This window comes from Bubalus kerabau, chromosome 4 (genome assembly GCF_029407905.1).
Source record: "Bubalus kerabau isolate K-KA32 ecotype Philippines breed swamp buffalo chromosome 4, PCC_UOA_SB_1v2, whole genome shotgun sequence".
In the NCBI taxonomy this organism is placed as follows: Eukaryota; Metazoa; Chordata; class Mammalia; order Artiodactyla; family Bovidae; genus Bubalus; species Bubalus kerabau.
This window is the reverse complement of record NC_073627.1, coordinates 25,054,457-25,078,203: the sequence shown is the minus strand read 5'-3', so window position 1 is coordinate 25,078,203 and position 23,747 is coordinate 25,054,457. Positions and strand designations below refer to the sequence as shown.

Below are 23,747 nucleotides of genomic sequence, written 5' to 3'. Positions count from 1 at the left end.
AGACAATGTGCTTGGCTAGAGCTACACGTGAGTACACCAAGCTGAGTGGAGCACAGAATCAGCTGTAACTTCCAGCAAGATGCCAGGGCAAAGTAGAGTGAAGCCGAGGAAGTGGACAGAGGCTGGTAAGCTAAGGCGGGGGTAAGGATGGGCCAGCAGGCCCATCCAATGCCCGGGGAGACTATGGAAATTAGGCAGGGAGGCCCCTCCCAGTCAAGCCAAAGCCACTGCAGCACCAGTCCAGATTCCACCCAAAAAGCCACCTTCGAAGTAGATGGAGAACCCTGCCAGAAGCTAGGTATCAGCCCCCAAGCTCTCTAAAGTGAGCAGTCAGAGCAATGGGTTTGATAGCAGGGCAACCCATATAGAGACTGTGTATTCCTGGAGAACTGAGGCCCCAGGAAGCTGAGGACCAGACACTCATATGACAGGAGCATAAATACATTCTTTCATCCTTCCTGCCTCCTCTGTACTTTTATATTTCCTTTTATTTTCCTTTAATGTCTCAGTACAGTTCCCTTTGAAAATTGCAATCCAGTTCCTCTGTGCTGAATAAAAAAGGGGGAAAAGAGGACAGGTAAGTTAGGTAAATGGAATTCCCTGGGGGTGGGGGGGGGGCGGGTGGTAGCCATCCGTCTACTTGGAGACCTGACCGGAGCTCTCACTCAGCTTTCACAGCAGGGGGGATGCAGTTGACTGCCACACCAGCTTATTTCCAAGTGGGATGGCCCCTTCTTTCATCTCAACCACAAGGGGTCATGGGAATCTTGCCCTGTGCGTCACTGAAATGCACATGGACCTCCAGGCTGTGTGGGCTCGAGGCTGAGGAGCAGCGACCCTTCTCAAGGAGCCCCTTGCAAGTGATACAACCAATTATGACTTTGGTGAGGAAGCCGGGTTCCTCTGAGCAGTCTTCCTTGGTTCTGAGTAGTTGACCCGTAGGAGCCAAAGCCCCCTCTGGGAAGAATTGTGAAAAGCTTAACCTTGAAAGCTGAAGCACGGAGAAGGGCAGAAACTGCTCTGATCGCCCAGCTGCTCAGAGCTGGAGCTGGAGCTCGGGGCCCTCATGCCCTGTGCTGCCAAGAGGGAGACCAGGCAGAGGAGCAGGGTCTCTGTCTCAGACCCAGGGACTGACCAGGGAAAGCTGCAGGGGGCTGGAGCTGCTCACTCAGTGGATGGACAGCGGAAGGCAGCCTCTCCTTGCAATGATGCCAGACAATCGAATCTTGGCCAGACAGCTATTTACTAAATTTGGATCAGAGGACTGTCTTCTGTTAACCCTTCCATGTCTAAGTCTTTGGGGGCGGGGTGTTCTCTGTTCCTGGAGCCCTGTTTCAGCAGCAGTAGGAGGGGAGGAGGGTTCTCCTTGGCTGTATCTGGTCTAAGAGCTGGTGAGGGTGGCAACGGTGACCAAGCTGGCCCACCGGAACACTCTACTCGAGGATCAGTATGCAAGGATCACAGGCCAGAACGAAAGCAGGCAGAGGACAGAAGTGAAATCGGGCATCTGGAAACATGAGAGTAAGGCTGCAGGCGACAGGGAAGCCAGATCTTGGACCATTAGGGAGTAAGACCACAGCAAAAGCAGGCATCAAGCCAGAATAAAAGAAAATAGGACTCCTGCCAGATGGTCAAAGGTTTGTGGGTCACAGAGACATCAGACCACAGAGGAGATGAAAATCAGGCTTCAGAACAGAGCCACGTCACCTGGGAGTCAGAAAGAAGGGAGTTGCGCCTCCCCGTGTCGGACACGACTGAAGTGACTTAGCAGCAGCAGTGATCCCAGGTTGGGGGCCACCGAGGCCGCACTCCCAGCCCTCCCCGCAGCCGCTGCGCCCAGCCTCACTTGAGCTGCTGGGTAATGAGCTCCTCGTCGTTGAGGTAGCGCAGCCGCTCCTCCTCCACCAGGGTGCGCTGCCGCTGCAGCGGGTCCTCCTGCCGCCGCGCCGCCTCCGACACGCGCATGCTCAGCTCCGCCTCCGTGCCCTTCAGCAGCGCGCGCAGCGACTCCAGGTTTTGTAGCTGCGGGACGCAGATGGGCCGGTGGACGGGGGTGGGAGAGAATGGAGGCGCGCTGCGGCGAGAGGGCTGGGAGGAGGCGGGCAGAGGACAGCCCGACCGCGGGGCGAACTCCACGGACGATACTGTTGCTCGGCTGCGGCCGTGAGCATCAGCGAAAGGGTGGGGTGGTAGGGGTCACAGGCCGAGGGTTACTTTCTGGGGAAGCATAGAGGCAGGAGAATGGCTTGGGGATGGTGGAGGGAGACAGGAGTGCCAAGTTGGGCAGTGCGGAAGGTGCGGCTGCTTGGCTGTGGCAGTTAGCTGCAGCGAAGGGGTCGGGGGAAGAGGACAAGGTTTCTGGGGAAATATAGAGGCCGGAGAATGGGGTAAGGGATATATGAGGGCAAGAGATGACCCTAACAGGGCCCTACCCACCTTGGGACTGCAGGGCTGTGGCTTCGATGAAGGACTCAAGCACTGTGGTTTGACAGAGTTTCCTTGGCTGGGACCGGAACATAACTAACACTTGAACCTAGTTCTAAGGCCGAGTTGAGGCAATGGTGGGGGTAGCCGAGATCTTACCCATTGCCCAGATGGCAACTCTCTGCCCCTTCTCCAGCCTGTCTCTACTCATTATTCTCACCTGATGGGCCCTGGGGCACTCTCGAGGAGCGGGCACAGGGATGCCAGGCTCCTGACTGGTAGGACCATCTGCTAAGCAGGTCAGGCTGGGGAAGGCTGTATGGGCTCAGGAAGGTAGCCCTGAGGGGATCTGGGGGAAAGGCTTCCGCCCAAGGGAGGGGAGGGGGGAAAAGAATGGGAGAAGGGAAGGGGCTGGGACTGCTCTGAGGGATACTGACAGGAGGAGGGGGCTCAGTAGGGTACGCTGGGGCTCCAGGAGGGCGGGAAGGATTCAGGGAAAGGGAAAGAGGGCACGCTGAGGGGGACACGGGCCAGGGGTGGTGGCTTGGTGAGGGAACAGAGATTCAGCGAGGTGACGGGAGTTCGAGGAAGGTTTCGGAGAGCAGCCCAGTAAACGGCGAGGGACTCGGGATAGGGCAGACTCTAGGGAAGGAGTTTCGGCAAATAGGTGGGTTCTGATAGGGCGGGGTTTGAGGGGGCGGGGCCCCGGAGAGGTGGTGGTACCTGGAGCTTTCGCAATTGCTGAAGCTGGCTGCGCAGGTCATTCGTGCTGTTTTGTAGGCCACGCAGGTGCAGCTGCATCTGCAAACGGTTGATGGCAGTGGGCTGCCCCGCAGGGGTGCTGCTGGCCGGAGGCGGGGGAGGGCCGGACACTGGGGTGGCCCCGCTGCTCCGGCTGCCTGACCCACAGGCTGCAGACAGGGACCACAAAGATGGGAGAAAGGGAATAAATCGTGAGCTGGGAGAGATCAGGGTAAGTTCTTTCCCACTCGTGGCCCCACAGAGTACCCAGGGAGAAGCGTGGCTCTGGCTCCCTGCCCCAACCAGTGGTCGTCAGCCTTTCTGAGGGGAGCAAAGCACCAGGCGAGACATCTTGGGCTAAGGTGACTACTCATTTACCCATTGAAGCCTGGTGTTGTAGCCCCTTTACAGACTAGGAAAAGACCAGAGAGGCTAAGAGAGGGCAAACACCTCTGGGGGAGGGAGAAAGGGTCACTCACGTGCTGAGGGGGTGGCTGCTCCATCGGAGCCTTCGATCTTCTCACTGTGGTACAGGGAAAAGATGGCCATCATGGGGTCCAGGCTGGCCCCAACCGTCAAAGCTGGGTAAGACTTTAACGTAAACTCCTCCAGTCCCCTGGTCTCAGGACGGAGTCCCCAAGAAAGGAAGGGATTCACCCCCAGCACCATGATGAGACATGGGCAGAGCTGAGCCCAGGGCTCTTGCTGCTCACTTTCCCTTCCTCTTGCCCCAACCACAGGCCTTTGGCAGTGGTGTTGGGAAAAGAACCTCACCTGGGGGTCTCAGGCTCCGAACCTCGCAGTAGGGCACTCTGCACCAGGCCTGTGAGGCTGGCAATTTGCTTCTCCATGGCCTCCATGCGCTCCCTAGGGAAGACAGTAGCCTTGATCAACCCCATCTCTGGGCATGGGGTCCCTCCTGCCCAGCCCCCCTCTCCTAAGATTGATAATTAGAGGAAAACCATTTCCTCCTCAGCACACAGACAATTCAAAGGGCCTCAACACCTAAGGATCAAGTCTACAGCCCTCCCACACACATAACTTTGGAAATGCCCTTCCCCATTTGACAGTCACCCTCTCCCTCTCCAGATTCATCTCTCGTCACTAGCTCCCTAATGGGCCCCACCCAGGGCTCTCTGGACCTCTGCACATGTATTCCCCTTGCTAGACACGCCCTTCTCCCTTCCTCTTCTCTGAAGTCATCCCAGAGTACCCAACTGCCTTAGGAGTACACCCTCCCAAGGGAAGAACAAGTTTTTTTTTGTTGTTGTTGTTGTTTTTTTTCACTGTGTCTCCCCCACTAGACAGGGCAGGAGCTGGGTTTGCCCAATTTGGCATAAACAGTGCCCAGTGCAGTGCCTGGCACACAGGCCACAAGAAAGCTATGTGAATGTATCATTTCTCCTCACCTCTCAGTGGTGCTGCTTGAGGGCAGAGGAGGGCAGGTCAGTGCCATGGTTACCTCCTCCAGCCTTGCACCCTTAGCAAGAAGCTGGATGATAGGCAAGAGTTCCCCAGCTCGGAGGCTACTTAAAGAAATGTGCCCCTCTCATCCCCACTTCTTACAAGCACCCCCTCCCCAGTGGACTTCAGCCGGCCTTGTGCTGGACAGCTCTCATGGTGGCACGTTTCGTGCCTGAGCAGGAAAGGCATTAAATAAAGAGTTCTGCTTCAGCCTCAACTCTAGTTGGGGAAACTAAGGCTCAGGGACCAGATGCAAACCCAGGTCTCCAGGCCCCTTGTCTGGGGCCCTCTCATCCATCCCTTGGGGCTGGCAGATGAAATGCCTGCCCTGCCGCAGCCAAGATACTCTGGTGACCCCTCAAGGATACTCCGGGTCTAGAAGGACTCCCGGGTCTCAGACAGACTCTGCCGTCTCCCCTCTCCCCACCGCACCCGCGCAGCCCCGAGCCTCGCTAGCTCCCTCACCTGGTTTCAGTGTCCTTGGCTGGCGCAGGCGGCCCGAACCCAACGAGCGGGCGCTCCCCAGGCCCGGGGAAGAGCTCGGGAGGGGGCGCTCCGGCCGTCGAGGAGCCCCCGGTGCTGCGGGTCTTGCCTCCGGGGCTCTCGGCGAAGACCGACGAGGAGCCCGAGTCTTTGCGGAAGGACTGGCGCACCGGCGAGCCGCGGCTGGGCGGCCCCGAGTAGGGGCTGTGCGGCGGCGGGGGCCCGCCGGGGGGCGCGGTCACGTCGGCCAGCTTCTGCGGCGACGAGGGCGGCAGGCGGAAGCCGTAGCCGTCGCCGTAGAGCGGGCCGCCGCCCGCTGCCTTGTACAGCGAGTCCTCCAGGTCGGACTGCAGCGCGGCGGCCGAGTAGGTGCTGAGCGAGCGCACCGAGCCGCGCTTGTACAGGCCTCCGGCGCCCGGGTAGGCGAACGGGTCGCCGGCGGCCGCGGCCAAGCTCAGGCGGCCCTCGTGAAGCAGCCCGTAGGGGTCGGCGTAGAGGCCCTCGCCCTTCACCAGCACCATGCCGCCCGCCTTGCCCGCCAGGTCCTCGTCCGGCTTCACATCGCGCCGCTCCAGGATGGCGCTGGGGCTCGGGCTAACTCCCGGGGCTGCGGGGGCGCCTCCCAGCCGCTCAGCCGCGTGGTGCACCGGGCTGCCGGCGTAGGAGGGCGGGCGCCCCCCGGCGTACGAGAGGCGCGAGCGCGACGGCGAGCCCGACGGCAGCCCCGATGGTAGCCCCGGCGGCGGCGAGCCTGAGGCCAGGTGTGGCGCCGGCGACAGGTTGTTGAGGCGCCGCGTGGGCGACGACTCCCGCGACGCATACACCATCTCTCTCTGTGCAGAAGACAATCCCGGAACCCCACGAGCCGGTCACAAAGGGGATCCCTTGCCTCCTGCTTAAGGAGCCAGCAGCTCCTCCCGCCCTCGAGACGCTGAGGAAGTCCCTTCTGTTCTCTGCCTTCCCACCCTCCTACTGCATCTTCGACCCCTTTCCCGTCAGGGCTCCCAGGACGGAGGAAGAAGTGGCAGAGGGCCAGGCAACAGAGAGAGGAGCAATCTCCAGCTCACCCCATGGTGGGGGATGGAAAGCAAAGAAGGAAGGGGCGGTTCCTGAGAAAGGTCTCCTAGGATATTTAGAGGCAGATTTGAGAAATCCTGATCTGACCAGAGGGAAAGTGGCAGATGAGGGGAGGGACACCTCCAGGACTCCACAGTTAATGAAGGCCATCCTCTGCTTCAGCCTCCACGTTCCCTTCTCCAAAGCTGGCCCTGGTCCCTGGTGACAAGTGGCTAGACTGCTCCTGGACCCATCTGCCCAACCTCCTCCATGCCCTGGGCCACCCCAGCCATACCCGAAGGTCCCCGTTGGTAAGGTGTGAGCCAGGGAAAGCGGCGTAGAGTGGCTCCTTCCTATAGATCTTGATAATACTGCGATCCTGGATGTCCCTGGGGGGAGGAAGGGGTGCAGAGGGTCACCATCCCCCAGCCCTGCGATGAGAGGGGGCACCTCCAGGCAAAGGGGAGAGGGGTGGCAAGAGGGGCCGCAAGCTCCAACCCCTTAACTCCTTGCTCAGTGGATCTCAGGCTGCCTGCCACCAACACACAACCAGCATCTTCTACCCCGTTTACCTCGGCCTCACGAACTGTTTTAGTTTAGCTCAAGCCAAGGCCAACCAGCAGGGGTGGATGAGTTAAAGGGAAGGCGGTGGGGCCGAGATGACCGAAGAAGGGGCGGGGTGGTAGGGCTCCGGGAAGAGAGGTAAAAGGGGCTGAGGCTAGGTGAGGAGGCAGCTGGGGAATGACCTGTGGATTCGAACCCCCCTCGGAGGCAGAGTAACGGGAAGCCCACCCCATTCCCCCCGGGGCCACGCCCACCGGACGTCCTCCAGCTCGTAGAAGACGTTGCGAGCCTCATCTTTGATAAGGATGGCTGTGTTGGGCGACTTCAGCATGCCCATGGTGAGCTTCTGCGGGAACATGTGCGCGATGAGTGCGTGCAGCGTGTCCAGGCTGCTAACCTCGTGCGTGATGTGCACGCGCCGAGTCTCCTCCCCGAACTGCAGGAACAGCACCCCTGCAAAGGAGACGCCACCCTTGGTGTCAGGGCCGCCACCGCCACCACGCCGGCGGTTCGGGGAGCCTTCGGGAGTCCCGCTGGTCCCGCAGAGGCAGGGTCTGAGGCCGGACGCCGCCCCGGAGTGCAGATGCACCCAGGCCCTCCTCATGCTGCCGGCCTCTCAAGGCACCCCAGGCAGGGTGGAGTCCGGGCGAAGAAATGGAATTGCGGGCCGGAGCAGTTGGGGCAGAAACTGAGAGTGAGGGGGAGAGATGAGGGAAGCGGGGAATGAAGGAAAGGGGGGCTGCTGAAGCGGGTGGGAGAGGGGAGGCTTAGAGAGGGAGAGGGACAGGGAAGGGGGTGCGGAGGCAGAGAGAAGTGAGGGAAGAGAGGTGGAGAAGGCGGGTGAGAGAGCAGCTGAGGAGGGAGAGGCCCTGAGGGGAGGAGATTGGAGGAGGAGGGGTGGGCGGGAGATGGGGATGGGGGAGGGGAGCCAGCGTCTTCCTAGAAAGGTGGTTGAGGAGAGATGAAGCGGTCAAGGGGAGGGAGAGGATGCCGGGATGAGCAGAACAGAGGGAGGAGCCAGTGGCCAGGAGGGAAGATGGACAGGCAGTACCTGGTGAGCGCAGCTTGGTCTGGCTGGCTGAGCGGGAGAGGGGCAGGCTCTGTCGGAAGCGGTTCATCCTACTGAAGCCTAGGGGGAGCTCGGCCTCTGACATGGTCTCCAGTGACTCGGCCGAGGCGTAGGACAGCTTGGCCGCCTGGTCGGCCAGCCCAGGCTGGGCTCCCTGAGTGTGGCGTGAGCTGCGGGTCTGCGGGGATGGGGTGGGGCGAGAGAAACCAGGCATGAGCCCCCTTTGCTCTGCCCATTGCCCCCATCCCGGGCTGGGGAGCCCCAACCGGCCAGACACACACACACACACACACACACACACACACACACACACACGAGAGTCTCCTGGATTTCAGACTTGTGTGACTGCAAGAGAGTTCCCCAAACTCTTGGGGCCTTGGTCTCCCCAGGATACCCAGCAGGTAAGGACTGGGCAGAGGACTCAGGCACCCTGGGAAGCCAGACAAGAAACCATCTGAGCAGGGAGCCATGGGCACGCCTGCTATTTTAAGCTTCCAAAGAACAACAACACAAATTTGTCACCGAGGTGAGCAGCAGAATCGTTGAGCAAATTGGGGCATTAGTTCCAGACATTAATTAAGCGGCGGTTTTGTGAGTGATGAATTTATCCTTCATGGAGTTCAGAGGGTTGGGGTGGGGGTGGGAAACAGGGTCCAGGAAGAAAGCAGAGAGCTAGGGACCCTGGGATCCCAGTTCTGGGAGGCATGGCCCCTCACAGAGCTGGGCACAATGTCCTGGACCTAGGGTGACTGGAAGAACCACCCCAAAACCCCCCAAACCAGTTGGACCCCAGTTTCAGACTACCTGCCTAGTACATGCAGTGCGCATGCTCAGCCCACACAAGCACATGGCCTGAGTGCCAGGTCTCAGCCCCTGCCTGCATGGCACATGCTGCCACACAGCCAACGTGCCTGGCTAGCCGCCCAGAAAGGCCTCCTCCAGTTCACCATAGCAGCCCTTGTCCTGAAGCTACAGCCGAGGGTGATATCTGCCTGGGGCTAGGGAAGGGTGTCACCCAATGACCATCCTCTGCCCCAGGGACAGTTCGATTACCCTCTCTTTAGGAGAGGGGACACCCTGATTTCAATTGCACTTCAAGAATCTACTTTTGGCTGAAGGGCTGGAGCTCTCATTCAGCCACAGTTCCTTCCAGTCTGCCCCAGCTCCTCCCCTCAAACCTGGTTGCTGTCAGAAACTCATTTATTTAAGGGAGAAAGATAATGAATCAGATCTACATCATTCTGTTATGCAACATTATATATATATGAGATGTATCACATATACATGTTATCAAGAAAAAGACCATGTTGTTCAGTTGTATTCTTTTTATAAAATAATTTTTAACAACCACAAATCATTCAAAACCATTAACACTGGTTATCTTGGGGCTGAGACACACCTTTCTCTTTACTTTATACATTGCCTGGCTGTGTGAACTTTATACAATCAGAATATATAATTTTTATATTTTTTGTTTTTTATAATTCTAGTGTCTTTTAAAAATATTTATTTATTTGGCTGCATTGGGTCTTTGCAGCATGGGGTATCTCTCATTGCAGCGCTTGGAGCTCTCTAGTTACAGCTCTTGGGCTCAGCAGTTGCGGCATGCCTGCTTACTTGCCCTGCAGCAGGCAGGATCTTAGTTCCCCAACCAGGGATCAGACCTGCGTCCCCTGCAATGGAAGGTGGATTCTCAACCACTGTACCACCAGGGAAGTCCTCATTTTTATAAAAACAAACAAACAAACAGTAAAAGTGTCTCTAAAAAGGAATTATTCTCCTCAGCTCCCCCTTCCGTAAATCCTGATTAACCCCTAATTCATCTCCATCTTCCTATTAACTCAATTTAATGTTCCAATTGGGTTAGCACTCTCAAAAGAGAAAGCATCTTCTTCTGATGAGCAATGTGCCCAGCGGTCCCCAAAGTGGCCTCAGAGCTTGGGGATGCTGCAGGTCAGATTTGGGGACATTAGTGGGCATCCAGCTTCAAGCATAATGCTTTGATCAGTGGGTGAGCGTGGGTCTGGGGAGGAGGGAGGCTGTGTAGGAACTGGGCCCACTTGGGGGATGCCCAGGCCCAGACCTTGGAGCCTGCAGTTCAGTTCTAGGCTGATCACCAGGGCTGGCCTGTGCCCCTCTCTTTCCTCACAGTGTGGGGAACCAGGCCTGGTCTGGTGGTCATGAGGTTGCCAGGCAACTGGAAGGTCAGTGGTTGCCAGGCTAGTGTGGATGAGGGGCTACAGAATTCAGGCAAGATGAGGCAGCTAGCGGGGATGAAGAGTAGGGGGTGGCCACAGCACCTCGGGGGGACACAAATGAGTTGCCAATAAGAAGATGGAACAGGAGCCAGAATGAAGGGGAGTAGGGATCCTAGGGTCTGAGAAGGCAGCCCCTTGCCCAGGGAACCCTGGGAGAAGACACACCCACATTCCCTGCCCCACCAGTTCCAGTCTCCATCCTGGTCTTCTGGGCTCTTATTCCATTCTCACAGCCTTTGTCGAAAACCATCCTGAGAAGAGAGAAAGTGCAATAGTGCTTCTCTCCAGCCCTGAGCTGGGACAACAGAGCAGAGAAAAAGTGAGACATCCAGAAGGACTTCCTGAATACAAGGGAGATGGGAAGAGAACAAAATAGTAATTCAACAGAGCTCCGCAAAGACAGGAAAGGGCTTCCCAAAGATGGGAAGCAGTGAGCACTGGTCCTTGGAGATGCTCCAGGGAGGACCTGATGACTCCTAGTCAGACATCAGATGGAGGGAACTTTGAGTAGGGGTGATCAGACTAGGATCTGAGGTTCCCAAAGACTGTCCACAGATGGGGGCAGAATCACTTGGGAGCTTTTAAAAACACTCTCTCCAGGGCTCACATTCACTGAATCTGAATCTCTGGAGGTTAGAGCCTGGGGTTCAAGGTTTTTGACAGGTTCCCAAGGTGATTCTGAGTGGAGAATCATGTCAGCATCCATGATGCTAACAGCTAACAAAGTAAGGCTCCCCATGAGCCAGGCATTGTATTTAGGACATGCAGTCTCTTGTCCCTTCACTTTACATCAACTCTATGACGTAGATACTGCTCCATTTTATGGAAGAGAAACCAAGGCTCAGGGAATTTATGTAACTTGCCCAGGTCACTCAGCTAGTTAGTAGCAGACGAATTCACCACCCGGCAGTTTGGCCCTCGGCCACATGCACTGAGCCCCTATGCGCTACTGCTTCCTACAAAAAGCCTATAATGCCTGACCCCACGAATCTACAATTCTGTGGTTCTCTGATTCAAGAACTTCTCTTTGGGAGGATGCATGCAAACAAGATGTTTGGAGCAAGATGGCACTGGGAGAGTTTGGAATGTATACCTCCCACCCCCTGTCATGATGCCCAGGATTTGAGGAACCGGGGACTCCAGGATGCAAGCAGCAGGCTAACGTGGTTCAGTTCTAACTCCGGTGCCAAAGAAGATGGGGAGGTCCCAGAGTGTGCTCCCCCAGGGGTCAGCGGGATGTCCTTGGAGGGCACAGACAGATCTCCAGCTGTGCATGGTCCGAACTCTCCAGAGGAGGCAGGAGAGCACCATCCTTGAGCTCAGTCCTCCACTTGGGCAACAGGTTTGGGGGGGTGCAGGGCTGTGAGTCTCTTGCCTGGCATGACCAGCTCTCTCCATAGTGGAAAGTAAGAAAGGGATGAGGGACCTATTGTAGTCACGGGGCCTCCCGTCTGGAGGGGCCTTCCTCCTCCAGGCTTGGAAAATGAAGTCTGAGTTCAGAAGACAAGGCCCTCAATAAGATCATGGGATCCAAGGCCCTCCCTCGGAGCCAGCTGTCTCTCCAAGCAGGGGGAAATACCTCTCTCATTCCCAAATGCCCTTGTGTCTCAGGGTAAGCCTGAGCACCCCCCACCCAGATTCCCAGTAGGGGTGGCCCAAACTGCCACACTGGCTCCACAAGCCCCTGGCAGGCGAACCCAGGCTCTCTCAAAGCAGCAGCCCCAGCCTGCAGCCCCAAGGCCCACCACCCACACCAGACGACCCCCTGCAGACGCACGCCCCTGTGCAAAGCATGTGCAGGGAGGGGGGAGGGCAGGACAGCACATGCAGTTGTCACGGAAGCAGAAGCACCACCACTGACCTTGAAACTCCAGTAGTTTGGCTGCTGATGGAAATAAGAGAAGAGATGGTTATGTGGGGGCTGGGAGGGGAGAGTAGGGCTAGGGGTAGGTTAGAGACCCTTGGCACTCAGCATTCAGCCCTGGGCCCTCCACCCTCCCAGGAACAGGAAGGCAGCCATGCCTGGTACATCCCACTCTCTTTGGAGACCAGGGATGGCCCTGAGCAGGCTCCAGGCCTGCTAGTGGGGGAGGGGAGAACCAGTCCAGATGTTTCTAAGTCACGCAATCTAGTCACGGTAGCAGTCCTCAGAGAGGTACAGGCAGGAAAAGATGCAGATGACCATGATATGAGAGCACGTGAGATGCTGGCAGAGATGAATCAGAGCTGCGGGATGAGAGAAATGGCATCTGGTTGTGCCAGCTGAGGGGAAACTTCCTGAAAGAGGTGGCATTGGAGCTGGGGCTTAAATGAACAGCTGGAGGTTGGGAGGAAGGGCATGGGCAGAGGGCCTGGGGCAGGCATGTGCTGGGTGTGTTGAGGAGACAGTCCAGTTTGGTTGGGGCAGAACCTGGGAAAGTAGCATATTAAGCTGCAAAGGGGCTGGGGCTAGAAGGGCACCCTTAAATGCTGAGCGAAAGAATTTAGACTTAACTAAACGAGGTGGACAAGCAGAAAGCATTTGAGTGAACCCAGGTGGGATGGGAAGTGGACCGCAGGAAGGTTGACGGGGCAGGGAGTGGAAGAGGGAGGCAGGGAGCCAAGGCCAGGGCAAGGAGGCCTGCGTGACATGATGGACCCAGGTTTCAGGGAAAGTAGACAGATGCCTGTCACCCCACAGCCCTGGGCAATGGATGGGAAGCCACGGGCAGCAAGGGATCGTCGGCGATGTCCTATGGGCGGACAGATGAGAGAGTAGGGCTCCTTGCTCCCCCAGAATGGGTTGTTAGGTTTCTCCTCATTCACAATAACCTAGAGTTACCCTGCCTTCTCCAGAGACCAGAAGGCCCCTCCAGATGGCTAAGGACAAGGGAGGAGTGGCCCGGAGGCTGGGCTGGTTCTTGGCAAAGCTGAGGACACCCTGCTGACCGGTGCCAGCCTCAGCAGGGAGACAGAGGCAGCAGATGGCCTGGCCCTGGGGTGCCTGGCACCAGCAGATGAGATTCCCTAGGCCTCAGAGCCACTGGCAGAGGAGAGGGACACCAAGGGTCCCTGATGGCAGAGGGCACCACGGTGGGGTGTCCTGTGGACCTGAATACTTTATGGCAGGGAGGAGCTGGAGAGGGATCCTGCTGGGAGGAGGCTTCAGACCTTTAGGGTGGGGATGATGCCACTAGGGCTTGGATGAAGAGGGTTACTCACCAGGACCATCCCATTGGGCCACACCCCCACCCCTCCCCCCAGCATTGCCTCTAAGAGATGCAAAAAAATAATCACATGCCTGGCAGAGGAAGGGGACAACGAAGTCTGTGCCCTAGCCAATATCTAGAACCATCTATGGACACATGCCACCCATGGGTGCTGAGTGGAGGCGGGGGCGAAGGGCTGGAGTAACAGGCTCTAGCCACAGCTGCCTGTGGCCTGGGGAAGGGAAGGGGGAGCAGAGGGAGTGGACATGTGATCAAGATAGGGGCGGGGAGGCAGAGCCAGGCAGAGGGCTGGGGAAGGTTTATGATGAGAGTCATGTCTGCAGCCCCAGTGGTGATGGACGGCTCTGCAGAGAAGGCCTCTGTCCCTCATCCAGCTGCACGTCCCCAGAGTGCAGACCACCCACAGAGCTGCGCACAGACTCTCAGACAACCTCCCATGAGGACATCACCACAAACACACCCAGAGCAACAGACACACCCACAAAGGGACACAAACACTTGGAGAAGGGCCGGCCACAGTCAGAAACAAACAGAAACTCAGAGACAGAGATATCCATAGGTGGACCAACCCCATCCATACAAACATGCACCGCCTATTCCCACCCCCACCCGACACCAGACACTGACCTGCTCACACACACTTCTACAAGCAGAATCACAGAGGCACCCCCCCCCACCCCCGCCAGCCCTAGCCCCTAGGAAGTCACGGAAACACACAGAGACATGGATGCCCACTCACACATATGCATACGCATACACAACGACTGCAGAGACACACAAAGCAACGTGCGTGCACACACACACACACACACACATACTATGCACACACACAAAGAGAGTCACATGCCTCCCTCCCCCCACTAGCCGGGTCATGGTGCCTCTGACCACCTCAGCCACTGTACCAGGCCTATGATGTCCCAGACATCATGTGTCAGGTAGGACAATCATGTGTCCTGATTCAAAAGAAGCAGAAAATGCCCCTCCCCCACCCAGCCCCAAAAGTCAACATACCAGGCTCAGTATGCAACTGGTGCCCACCTCACATCTCTGGGAGCGGAAGAGGGATGGGTCCTGGCTACAGCCATGCTAGCTGTGCCCCCAACATGGGCCTGCCTCAGGCTATGCTAGGCACATCCCTGGGGCACTCAGACCTGGAGAGATCACTAGCTGGGCCAGGGGAGAGGACTGGGTGGCACCAGTGCCACAGGACGGGCCAGCCAAGCCCCACTAGCGGGTAGAGGGAAGAGTTGCTGTCTTTGTGCTTGGTGAACTTGGAGTGAGGCTGGGACCAGAGTCCCGGGACTCGGGGCGCTGGCTGGTAGGGCATGCAGAATGCTGCCCCTCTGTCACCTCTGGAAAGTGGGGAGGATGGTCCTCTCAGGTTGTACCCACCAGGGTGAGACACAGTCTCCTGGCAACTCAGTGTCCTTGGAGAGGAAAACCGTGGTAGGGAGAGGTCCTTGGGGATGTCCTGCATCCCTGTCTGGCTCTTTCCAGGGTATTAAATCCCTGGGACAGCTTTGGGTGACTGAGAGGAGCGGAGGCAGCTCCTTTGCAAAAGTAGGGCTCTTCTTGTCCAGTCACCAGCCCTTTCCTCCTCACCCTCTTCCTGGCTGTCAGCTCCTCCTGCCCTGGCCCACACGGTGCCTGGTATAAGAGGGCCTCTCAACAAATATTTGGCCACAAATCATTGCCAAGAACTCAGAACCAGCCATGGGCAGGGGGGTGTGGTGGTGTATCTCTGGGTACTCTTCCCTGGCACCACTCTCCATCTCCTGGCACTCTGCACTGCTCAGCCTTCTAGGTCTTTTCCCTGGGAATTGCCCAGCACCAGAAACCCCTGGAACGAGGACAGAGGGCAGGAAGGGCCCAGAGAGATCTGGCTCCCCAACCCAAGGGTAAAGCTGTCTCCCTCCCCCAGACTCAGAAAGGGGTTGTCTCACCTTTCCAGAGGACAGTGAGACTGTGGGAAAAAGGGCTGCATAGGAAAGCCACTTGAGGGTCATGAGAAGGGCTCTAAGAGGATAACATGGAAGTCAACCATCTACTCTGTAGGGACCAGGCTTTCAGTAATATGGGATGGGAGCTTCCTGGAGACCCAAGGAAGCAGTGCCAGGGGGTCCTCAAACTCCCAGGTGAGAAGAGGAACCAACTTCTTTCCTGCGGGGGGGAGGGGGGGCTAAGGAGTTAACACCCTGCCTCCTCCACCCTAGGCACCCTTGGGGGGGGTGTGGTTCTTCCCTCCCCCTGCAGCTGGTCCTTTCTCCCCATCTCTTGCCCTGGGAAGGCGGGGCCGAGTCCCCTGGGAGCCTCAGCCCTGACAGCTGAGGTCTCTCTCCTCCCCTGGGCAGACGTCCCCTGCAGGCTAGGTGAGTACATGACCCCTCCCTGACCTCAAGCCCCGACGACGACGCAGCCTCCGGAGAGGGATGGGACCCTATGGGTCGCACCCTAGTTCCAGTCCCTTGGATCCTCCGTGCAGCGCACACACCCACCTCTCAACTCCAGTGAACTCGCGTCCGCGTAAACACTCGCCCCCCCACCCCGCCCCAGGCTGGGGCTCCTTAACGCCCCCCGACGTCTCCAGCCTCTCACCGCGACGCACGTGCCCGACTCCCCTGTGAACCCGGCGGCCTCCTACCCCTTCCCGGTGCAGAGTGTGGGTGGGGGGCGGGGGAGGTGGTGCTGCGGGACCGGCGCTGAGCCGGAGGCGAGGGAGCACCCCGAAAAGGTCATGACTTTCTGAGGCTGGGGGAGGGGGCGCCAGCCGCATTTCGGGGAAGGGGCCGGTCCCCTGCGGAAAGCGGCGAACGCGATGGCGGAGGGGAGGAGGCGTTTCTCGGGGATCGGGAACCTCAGCGGCCTGCACGCCCCCAGCCCCAGACCACCCCTCCGAACCGGGTGGGAGGGCCTCCGGTCTCCGCGCCCCCGCCCCGCGGAACCCGAGGCGGCGACCCCGGCCCCCGCAGCCGCTCCCCCTTACCTGCGGCCACAGGTGTATGCGCGGGGGCCCCCAGCCCCAGGTCGCGCGTCGGGCGAGGGGAGGGAGGGCGGTCCCCTACTCCCACCCACCCGGGCTCTCCCCTCCCCCGGCCGCCTCCGCAGCCGCCGCCGCCGGTGCCCTTTGCTGCAATGCGAGAGCCGCCGCCGCCGAGCCGGCCCGGGCCCCGGTCGCCCCGGTAACCGCGACTCCACCTGGCGCGGCACGGCGCGCCGCCGTGCACATCCTCTCTCCGGCCCCCTCCCCGGCGCGGCCCCGCCGGCGCAGCCCCGCCGAGGAACGGCGGAGGCTGGTGGCTGCGTCGCCGCGGTCACCCGATACGCCGGCCCGCCGCCCGGGACTCGGGTTGCAGCAGGAGAGAGGGACGTTAGACAGCTTAGTGGAAGCGGGGGAGGGGCTGCGACTTGGAGTCTGGCCTTCGGTCCCCTCCCAGGGTCGTCTTCAGGCCTCCACCCCTAACGATCTGGCCTAGGGTAGCGGGGAGGAGAGTGGCCCGTCTCCGGACCCGCCACCCTCTGAGCTTACAGCCTCTCCCCACCAGGGTCTCCGCGGTGCACCGTGACCCTTCTACCTCTCCAGTGATTCAATTCCCAGCCAAGCCTGGGCGACCTAGGGTGCCTAAATGTCCTCGGTGACATCTTATCCTGCCCGACTGTGTGACTCTGGCATTTGCTGAAAGTCTCTGGTCCTGCACTTCACAAAAAGGGGCCTCAGACACAGCCATTCGGAAAGAGAAGTTCGATAAGGACTAGGTATAAAGTGATGACAAGATCCCATTCACAGCCACTGTTCTCTGTACTTCAAAGCCCTGGGGTGAAGACCCCTTCAAGCTCTCCCCTTCCTTCCAACAGAGTAGATTCCAGATGCGGACAGTCCTGGGGCCCCATAACCTGGGACATCAAGTTCACCAAATCCAGCCTCACTTCCCTCCATCACTCCAACTCAAGACATTTCATCTGCTCCATTTGGGGCTCACACCTCATCCCCATCCCTGTCCCAGTCTGACCTCCACTGCACATGTGACCACTCTAGATGAGCCCATTCCACTTGCTATGTAGCCTTGGGGGCAGACACATCTCTGGTCCCTAAGTTCAGTCAATACTGGGCCAAGAGCTGGGAAGGGCAATGAGCTGGGTGCCCTGTGAATGATGCCAAGCATGCCAATCTCATGGTAGACTTGAGTTACACACAGCTAAGAGTCCCTGCTCTGGAGCTGTTTCCTAGGCTGTCACATTTTTCCTTCTCCTCATTCTCATTGAAAAACTTGACTTCCTGCCCTTCTCCAAGGGGAAGGAAGCAGGATGCACAAAGAAGAGAAAGGGTTCCCTCTTAGATTCTCTGCCACAGTACCTCCTCTGCCACCCTCAAGTCAAGGCCTCCTCAGGGCTGCCCCCGGCCTGTTGCAACTCTGACTCTCTGGTCCCTCCTCCCCTCTGGGGCTTCAGATGCCTGTTTTTCTCCCACAGAAATGTCCAGGGCTGAGCTGGGAGGCCGAGCCCTTAAGATACTGTCTCAGGGTGTCCCTGTCCATCTTCCCATCGAGGAAACTGAGGCTTGATGAAGAACCAGGCAATCAGTTCAGAACAAGTGGCTAGATGCCAAGGTTGTCTTCAAATTTTGAAATTAAGCATCGGACATAGCAAGAAGGGTGGGAGAGAGACATCATGAAGGACTTCCTGCTGATGAGACATCAGGGAAAGGCTGGGTCTACTCAGAGATGGAGGGCGGGTGGGGATAGCGAAATGAGATGGTCTGCAGTGGGGGTGGGAATCGGGCACAAGAGATTCCTGAAAACCAGTGGGGGAGGGTAGGAGAGATATACTTCTGTTTAAAAGAGAGAAGAATTAAAAAAAAATTTTTTTTAACCTATTCCCCTTCAAAAAAATTCCTTCCCCAGAGCCAAGCTTTGGCACAGGTTTGGGGAGGTAATTGGAGAAGGAAATGGCAACCCACTCCAGTATTCTTGCCTGAAAAATTCCACGGACAGAGAAGCCTGGTGGGCTACAGTCCATGGGGTCGCAAAGAATCACACACAACTGAGCAACTAACACTTTCCCTTTTCCTTTGGGGAGGGAATGGTAGGAATTAGACTATCAGGGGAGAGTACAGGGCATTGGAGTCTTCTGAAAATGCAGGCTCCACATAAGAGAAAGGGGTGCAAAATTAAAATCCTGGATCTCCCCTTTCCAAAAAAATCTCCCCAAAGCCCAAGTCTGCCATGGGTTTGGGGGGTGGGAGGAGATGGGTGACTCACCTGGGCCGGCTGGCCAGCCCCGGAGGGGGCGGAGTCGCCATGGAGGTGGGAGCAGAGGGAGCTGAGGAGGCACACGGGGTCCACGGTCCAGCCGCCAACCTGTGTGTGCGAAGCGGGGGACACCCCATTAGGGGGAGCGGGCAGGAGCCGCTGGGGGATGTGACGGGGCGGGGCGGGGAGTTCCTGGGGCAAGTTTGGCACTGAGCTCACACTGCAGAAAGACCCTGTGACGCTGGCTAGTCCCTTACCAAGTCTACGTCCCCTCCATCTGTTTCCGGGGCTTTCTCTCCAGTCAGGCTGGGGGCTCTCTGAGCCCAGGTCAAAGCCCTCCCCAGCAGATACTCCTGAAGTCCTGTTCATCAATTCTTCACTACCTCTCTGGACATTCTGCAAGGGAGCTGCCCCTCACCTCTTCCCTCTTCCAGCTCTTCACTCCCTCCTGGCTGAAGCCAGACGTGGGAAGGAGGGGGCCTCACCCCAGTGTACCTCTGGCCCTGCAGCACGGCTTTCCTCCCCGCCATCTTAGGGAGGCCGCTTTCTTCTCCCACACCACACGGAGACTGGAAACCCATCCCTTCCTGGTTCCTCCAGGCCCTCTTCCCCCTCAGCATCCTCAAAGTCGTCCACCTCTCACTCGGTCACCCCACAAACATGTACAGAGCCCCAGCTAGGCTTAGGCACTGAGCCCTAGATACAAGTGAAACATCTGTAGGTCCTACCCACTTGCGCGCACGGCAGGGAATGAAAGAGTGAAGGAACAAAGGCATGAATCTGCGGGTGGCTATGCTTCGATTCATTTACTAAGTATTTACTGAGTGCCTGCCCTGTGCCAGTGACCGTGCCAGGCACATAGGAGGCTCTCAGACATGCCCACATCCTCTCTCCCAGGCCTGCTGCCCCTTGAGGCTGCCATCCAGTTTGTCTCCATGTTTTTTTCTGGCCAGACCTCCCCAGACAGGTCTGCAGCCCAGGAGTCCTGTCTCCTCACCACCTCCAACCCCTGACACTAGCCGTTACATCATCATAGCTCGGGAAAGGAGTTCTCTATACCCTATGGATCCAGAGATCCTGGCTGGTTGCAATGGCTGTTTCCAGACTTCAGAAGTGCAGGGGGCCCTCCTGCTGGGCCTTCCTCCCCTTCCTCGGGGATATAGGACATTCCTGGTCCCTTCTCCCCATCCATCCTGGGCCCTCTCTCTTCTCAGACTCCATTCTGCCTTGGTGACTACACTTACCCCAGGTCCCACTTCCATTTCGGCCCACCTCAACCCCTTTTCTAGAGTCTTGAGTTGTATATTCAGTGCCTAACAGATGTCCCTGTGAAACACCTCTATGCCCCCTCTAACTCATCTCTCCTCTTCCAGTCCCTCATCGCCCCAAATGTTTCCCTCCCAACCATCTTATTTCCCTCTAAGCACCACCAACATCTCCCTGTCACCCAGGTTTTTCTGTTTGCCTTCTGGATCCAGACAGCAAACAAGCGTTGCTCATCTTCCTTCCACCCCACCCCCACCCCATCCCTTTCCCTTCATCCTCCCTAACACACTCTCTTCCTCCTTTCCTGCCCTGCCTCCAGCCACTCCCCCTCCTATTCACCATCTAAAAACAACCATGGCCCTCCTAGTCTCCACCATCTGGCCCCCACACCTCCCACGGCTCCCACCCTGAGCTTTCTGCATCAGCCTGTTGGACCTCTACGCCAGTCCCCAAAGCAACTCAGATCTATACTCACCTCCCATCTTCCTACCTCCTAAAACTGTTCTCTTCCCCCATGACCATTCAGACGTTTTCCATCCTTCTAAGCCTAGTTTAAGTACCTCTTCCTTCACGAAGCCTTCCCTGACCAGGGCTGTCCACCTGAACTCCCTTCCTCCAAACCCTCTTCTGACTGACTGTGCTACCTATACTTTAGTTTCACCCCATCTAGATCACAAAGCGCCTTGCCCCCTCCTCCTAAGCCAGAGCAGCAGAAGGAATCCGCTGAGAGGGACCCCTGAGGGGGAAGGCCTGATCTTCTTCATTTGCAACTTTCCCTTATCCCATTTGGAACTCTGTTCCTGGGAGGGCTCTGGAGATGGAAAAAGGTAATGGCTGGACAGAACTGGAGGTGATAGGAGAGGCAGATAAAGTACCAGATATGTTCCAATATATCCTTGTTCCCTGCAGTGAAGATGGAGGTGGGCACAGTCTTCCTCCTACCCAGCCACACCCAGCAGTACTTGGAAAGGGGGACAGAGCTAGACGGCTGTGGGATCAGAGACTGACACCCCAAGGCTTGACTGAAAGGATGCTGGCGTGCTGATGGGAACAACTCCCCTCCCCTCCACTCCTTTTCCCAGCTGAGTCTCAACAACCAACATGCAGCAGCTGTCAAGGCCCCACACCAATGTGGGGCTGTAAGTAGAAGGCCAAGACAAAACAGGCCTTACTTGTAGACAAGAAGGCTTTACTCGGATGCAGAGATGCATCCAGAAACCAAGGATCTGGGAGAGTTTTACAAAGGAAGCATTGCACCTCATGTAGAAGGAGGCGAGTCCTGGACCAGGGAAGCTGGAGTCCTGACTCCCCTCTAAGGCTTACTGATGACAGGAGAGAAACAAGGCACAGAGTGGGGAGTCCTCTACCTCAAACTCACCCAGCAAGTCTTGGGGGAAGGAACAGGGTGAAGAATGGGGGAGGAGGGAAAGGCGTCAGGAATTCTGGGCTCTGTTGGGGCACAGCCCACCCAGCCTTCTGAAGCTCCTCCCAAGGTCTGACCTTCCCTTAGGGGCCATATCACAGAGGTGCCCACCCCAAGGTACTCCAGCGCCAGATGGACCCTCAGACTCAGAACAGTCAGTCCTGGAGGCTGTCCCCTCTTCATCCCCACCACTCTCTTGACCTCCCAGACAGCCTTCCTCTGCTCAGCCCACCAGCCCCAGTTGGAGGCTGGGCTTTCTCTGCCCAGTCCCACACTCCCAATTCCAAGACTGCAGGCAGAGGTCTGGGCTCTGAGCCTCCATCCCTTTACTCCTCAGGCTCCCAAGAGCCAACCATCAGATTTCGGCGTCCCCCCCTCTGCCCCAGAGGCGTCTCAGAATCAGGATGAGCCTGGCGGCAGGGCCGCACAAGGCAGACCCCCTCCCCAGCCCGCGGCCGGCCCCACTCACCTGCTCCCGCATCCTGTCTTGCTGACCCCGCAGGGCTAGGGCATGCTGCGGGTACTTGCTCTTCAGGTGGTCCATGAAGGCATCGCGCTTGCGGTCGGCATCGGCCTTCTGGAGCCCGCTGAGCGCCTCCAGGCTCTGGGCGGCGATCACCGTGTGCCGCCGCTCGGACGTGTGCACCAGCCCCACGTTGGAGAAGCGCCGGCCCCCGCTGCCCCCGCCGCCCCCGCCCCCCAGGGTCCGGTACTCCCGCGGGTACTCGGCATCGTCTGCAGACAGCATGGGGGGGCTGCTCCGCTCCGGATCTGCGAGGGGGGAGAGGGGGTTCGTCGGGGTCACGGTGCGTGCTCTTCCTGGGACTGCCCATCCCCCACTGGGGTCACTGCGAGGAGGGGCTGACCTAAGGGAGGCGGCAAGAGGCACCTGGGGTGAAGCAGGGGCTGCCCAACAGGCACTAGGAACAGAAAAGGCAGAACGGGGGCTCCAAGAAGGCTGGAGGGCAGAGGCAGTGTCCAGCTTCCTGCTCTTCTGCAGGGTTTGGAGGATAATGATGCGGGTTAGGGGCTGGCCTTAGGAGCCAAGGAGGGGTTGGGAGCAGGGGTCCTGGGCACCTCTCCAGCCACACATCCCCTTCCTTCTTCCTTAAGCTGGGGTGAACAGGGGAGGGAAGCAGGGTTCCTTTCAGATGCTTCCTGCAAACTGTGGAAAGGAGCCTGCACTGTCTTTCTTTCAAGAGCATCCTCCTGGGAGTGGGGTGGAGGCCAACCTCCTCCCTCAGACTAGCATGTCTAGGACACACGTGTCTTTAGGCTGGGGGTTGGCCTGGAAAAGGGCCAGGACTAGGGAACAATGGGGCAGGGGGAGTGAGGGCAAAAATCACACTTCCAAGAAGATGCAGGTCCAGGGTCTGGGGCTGGGGACCCCCTTCCCCGCCCACCCCGAGACAGACAGACAGACAGGAGAGGCTGGGCACAGAGAAGACAGTGAGAGATGGACTGGGGACAAACTCAAAGAAAGCAGACAGAACAGCTCAAGCTTTCCCCGCTGGGACCCTCCCCTCCCCACCCTTCCTTCAGTCTCCCTCCCAACACACACAAGTCCAAGACCTGTAAGGGACGCACAGGGGACAAAGGACAGTACAGAAGCGAAAGAAAGAGAAGGCCGGGGGTTGAGGTCTCCATGCAGAACTCTGAAGCCCGTTCCCACTTGCCCACCAGCCCTGAGCCCTCCCCTGGCCTCCCCAGGCCCAGTTCTGCGGTCTCGCACCCTCCAGCCTCCATGCTGACCTTCCCATAGCCCAGCAGGGACAGTGGTTCCAAGGTGTCACCCACACCAGGGATGGGAGGACCTGCTGGGGCTTACTTGAGCCATATTCCTGGTCATAACACGCATTTGCCCTCCCTCGTTTCCAGAAATCACCCACTTAGCAGACAAACACGGTTTTCCCGGCATACCCCCAGCCTCACAATCCACTAGTCTCAAGGGTGAAACCCTCAGGGTAGCCTCGGTCGGGAAGAATCAAGCACCATAGCAGACACAGGTAGCCCAACGCAGGGGCTAACTCACAGAAGCCAAAGCGGGCACAAGTTGGGGGGGCTGAGGATTCTGGGACCCGACCAGGTTCCCTCCAGTGCAACCTCGCTTGGCCCCCTCCCTCTACACATCCACTGTTCCTCAGGCCCCTTCTGTCCACCGCAGGAGGCAAGAGGACATTCAGCCACATTCCAGAGAAAGCCACCCCTCGCCCAACACACACATACACTCCTCCCTGGATGTGGCCGAGGCATGTACATCTCCGGTAGCCCCAGTCGACCCAGCACCTCCCACCAAAACCAAGGGAAGAATGGCCCCCATAGACCCAGAGCTCTGAAGTTTCCAAGGGTCTGACCGATCACTTATCATGGCCTTCACACCTTGCTGCACCGCTGTGGGGGTATTACCGTAATCCCATTTCAGAGATGGGACTACTGAGGTCAGTGAAGTGCAGTGACATGCCCAAAGCTGCAGTAAGTGGTAGAGGCCAGATTTGGCTCCAGTATTTATTAGAGTCACCTCACCCCTTCTCACCACGCCTTCCT

The 23,747-nt window shown here is 58.1% G+C and overlaps 1 protein-coding gene across 1 annotated transcript in view; it reads right to left on the bottom strand.

Annotated features, from left to right (window-relative positions):
• Window positions 1–9,408, bottom strand: part of SRCIN1 (SRC kinase signaling inhibitor 1) — a 31,299-nt gene extending 21,891 nt beyond the window's left edge. Inside the window, exons 1-9 of the mRNA XM_055579624.1 lie at window positions 9,382–9,408; window positions 7,784–7,979; window positions 6,987–7,185; window positions 6,464–6,557; window positions 5,095–5,945; window positions 3,940–4,032; window positions 3,645–3,688; window positions 3,148–3,335; window positions 1,847–2,022 (exon numbers count right to left, since the gene is read on the bottom strand). Of these exons, the coding sequence (XP_055435599.1) occupies window positions 1,847–2,022; window positions 3,148–3,335; window positions 3,645–3,688; window positions 3,940–4,032; window positions 5,095–5,945; window positions 6,464–6,557; window positions 6,987–7,185; window positions 7,784–7,979; window positions 9,382–9,408 (1,868 nt within the window). The remainder of the gene's footprint in view (window positions 1–1,846; window positions 2,023–3,147; window positions 3,336–3,644; window positions 3,689–3,939; window positions 4,033–5,094; window positions 5,946–6,463; window positions 6,558–6,986; window positions 7,186–7,783; window positions 7,980–9,381) is intronic.
• Between the last annotated feature and the right edge of the window lie 14,339 nt (window positions 9,409–23,747).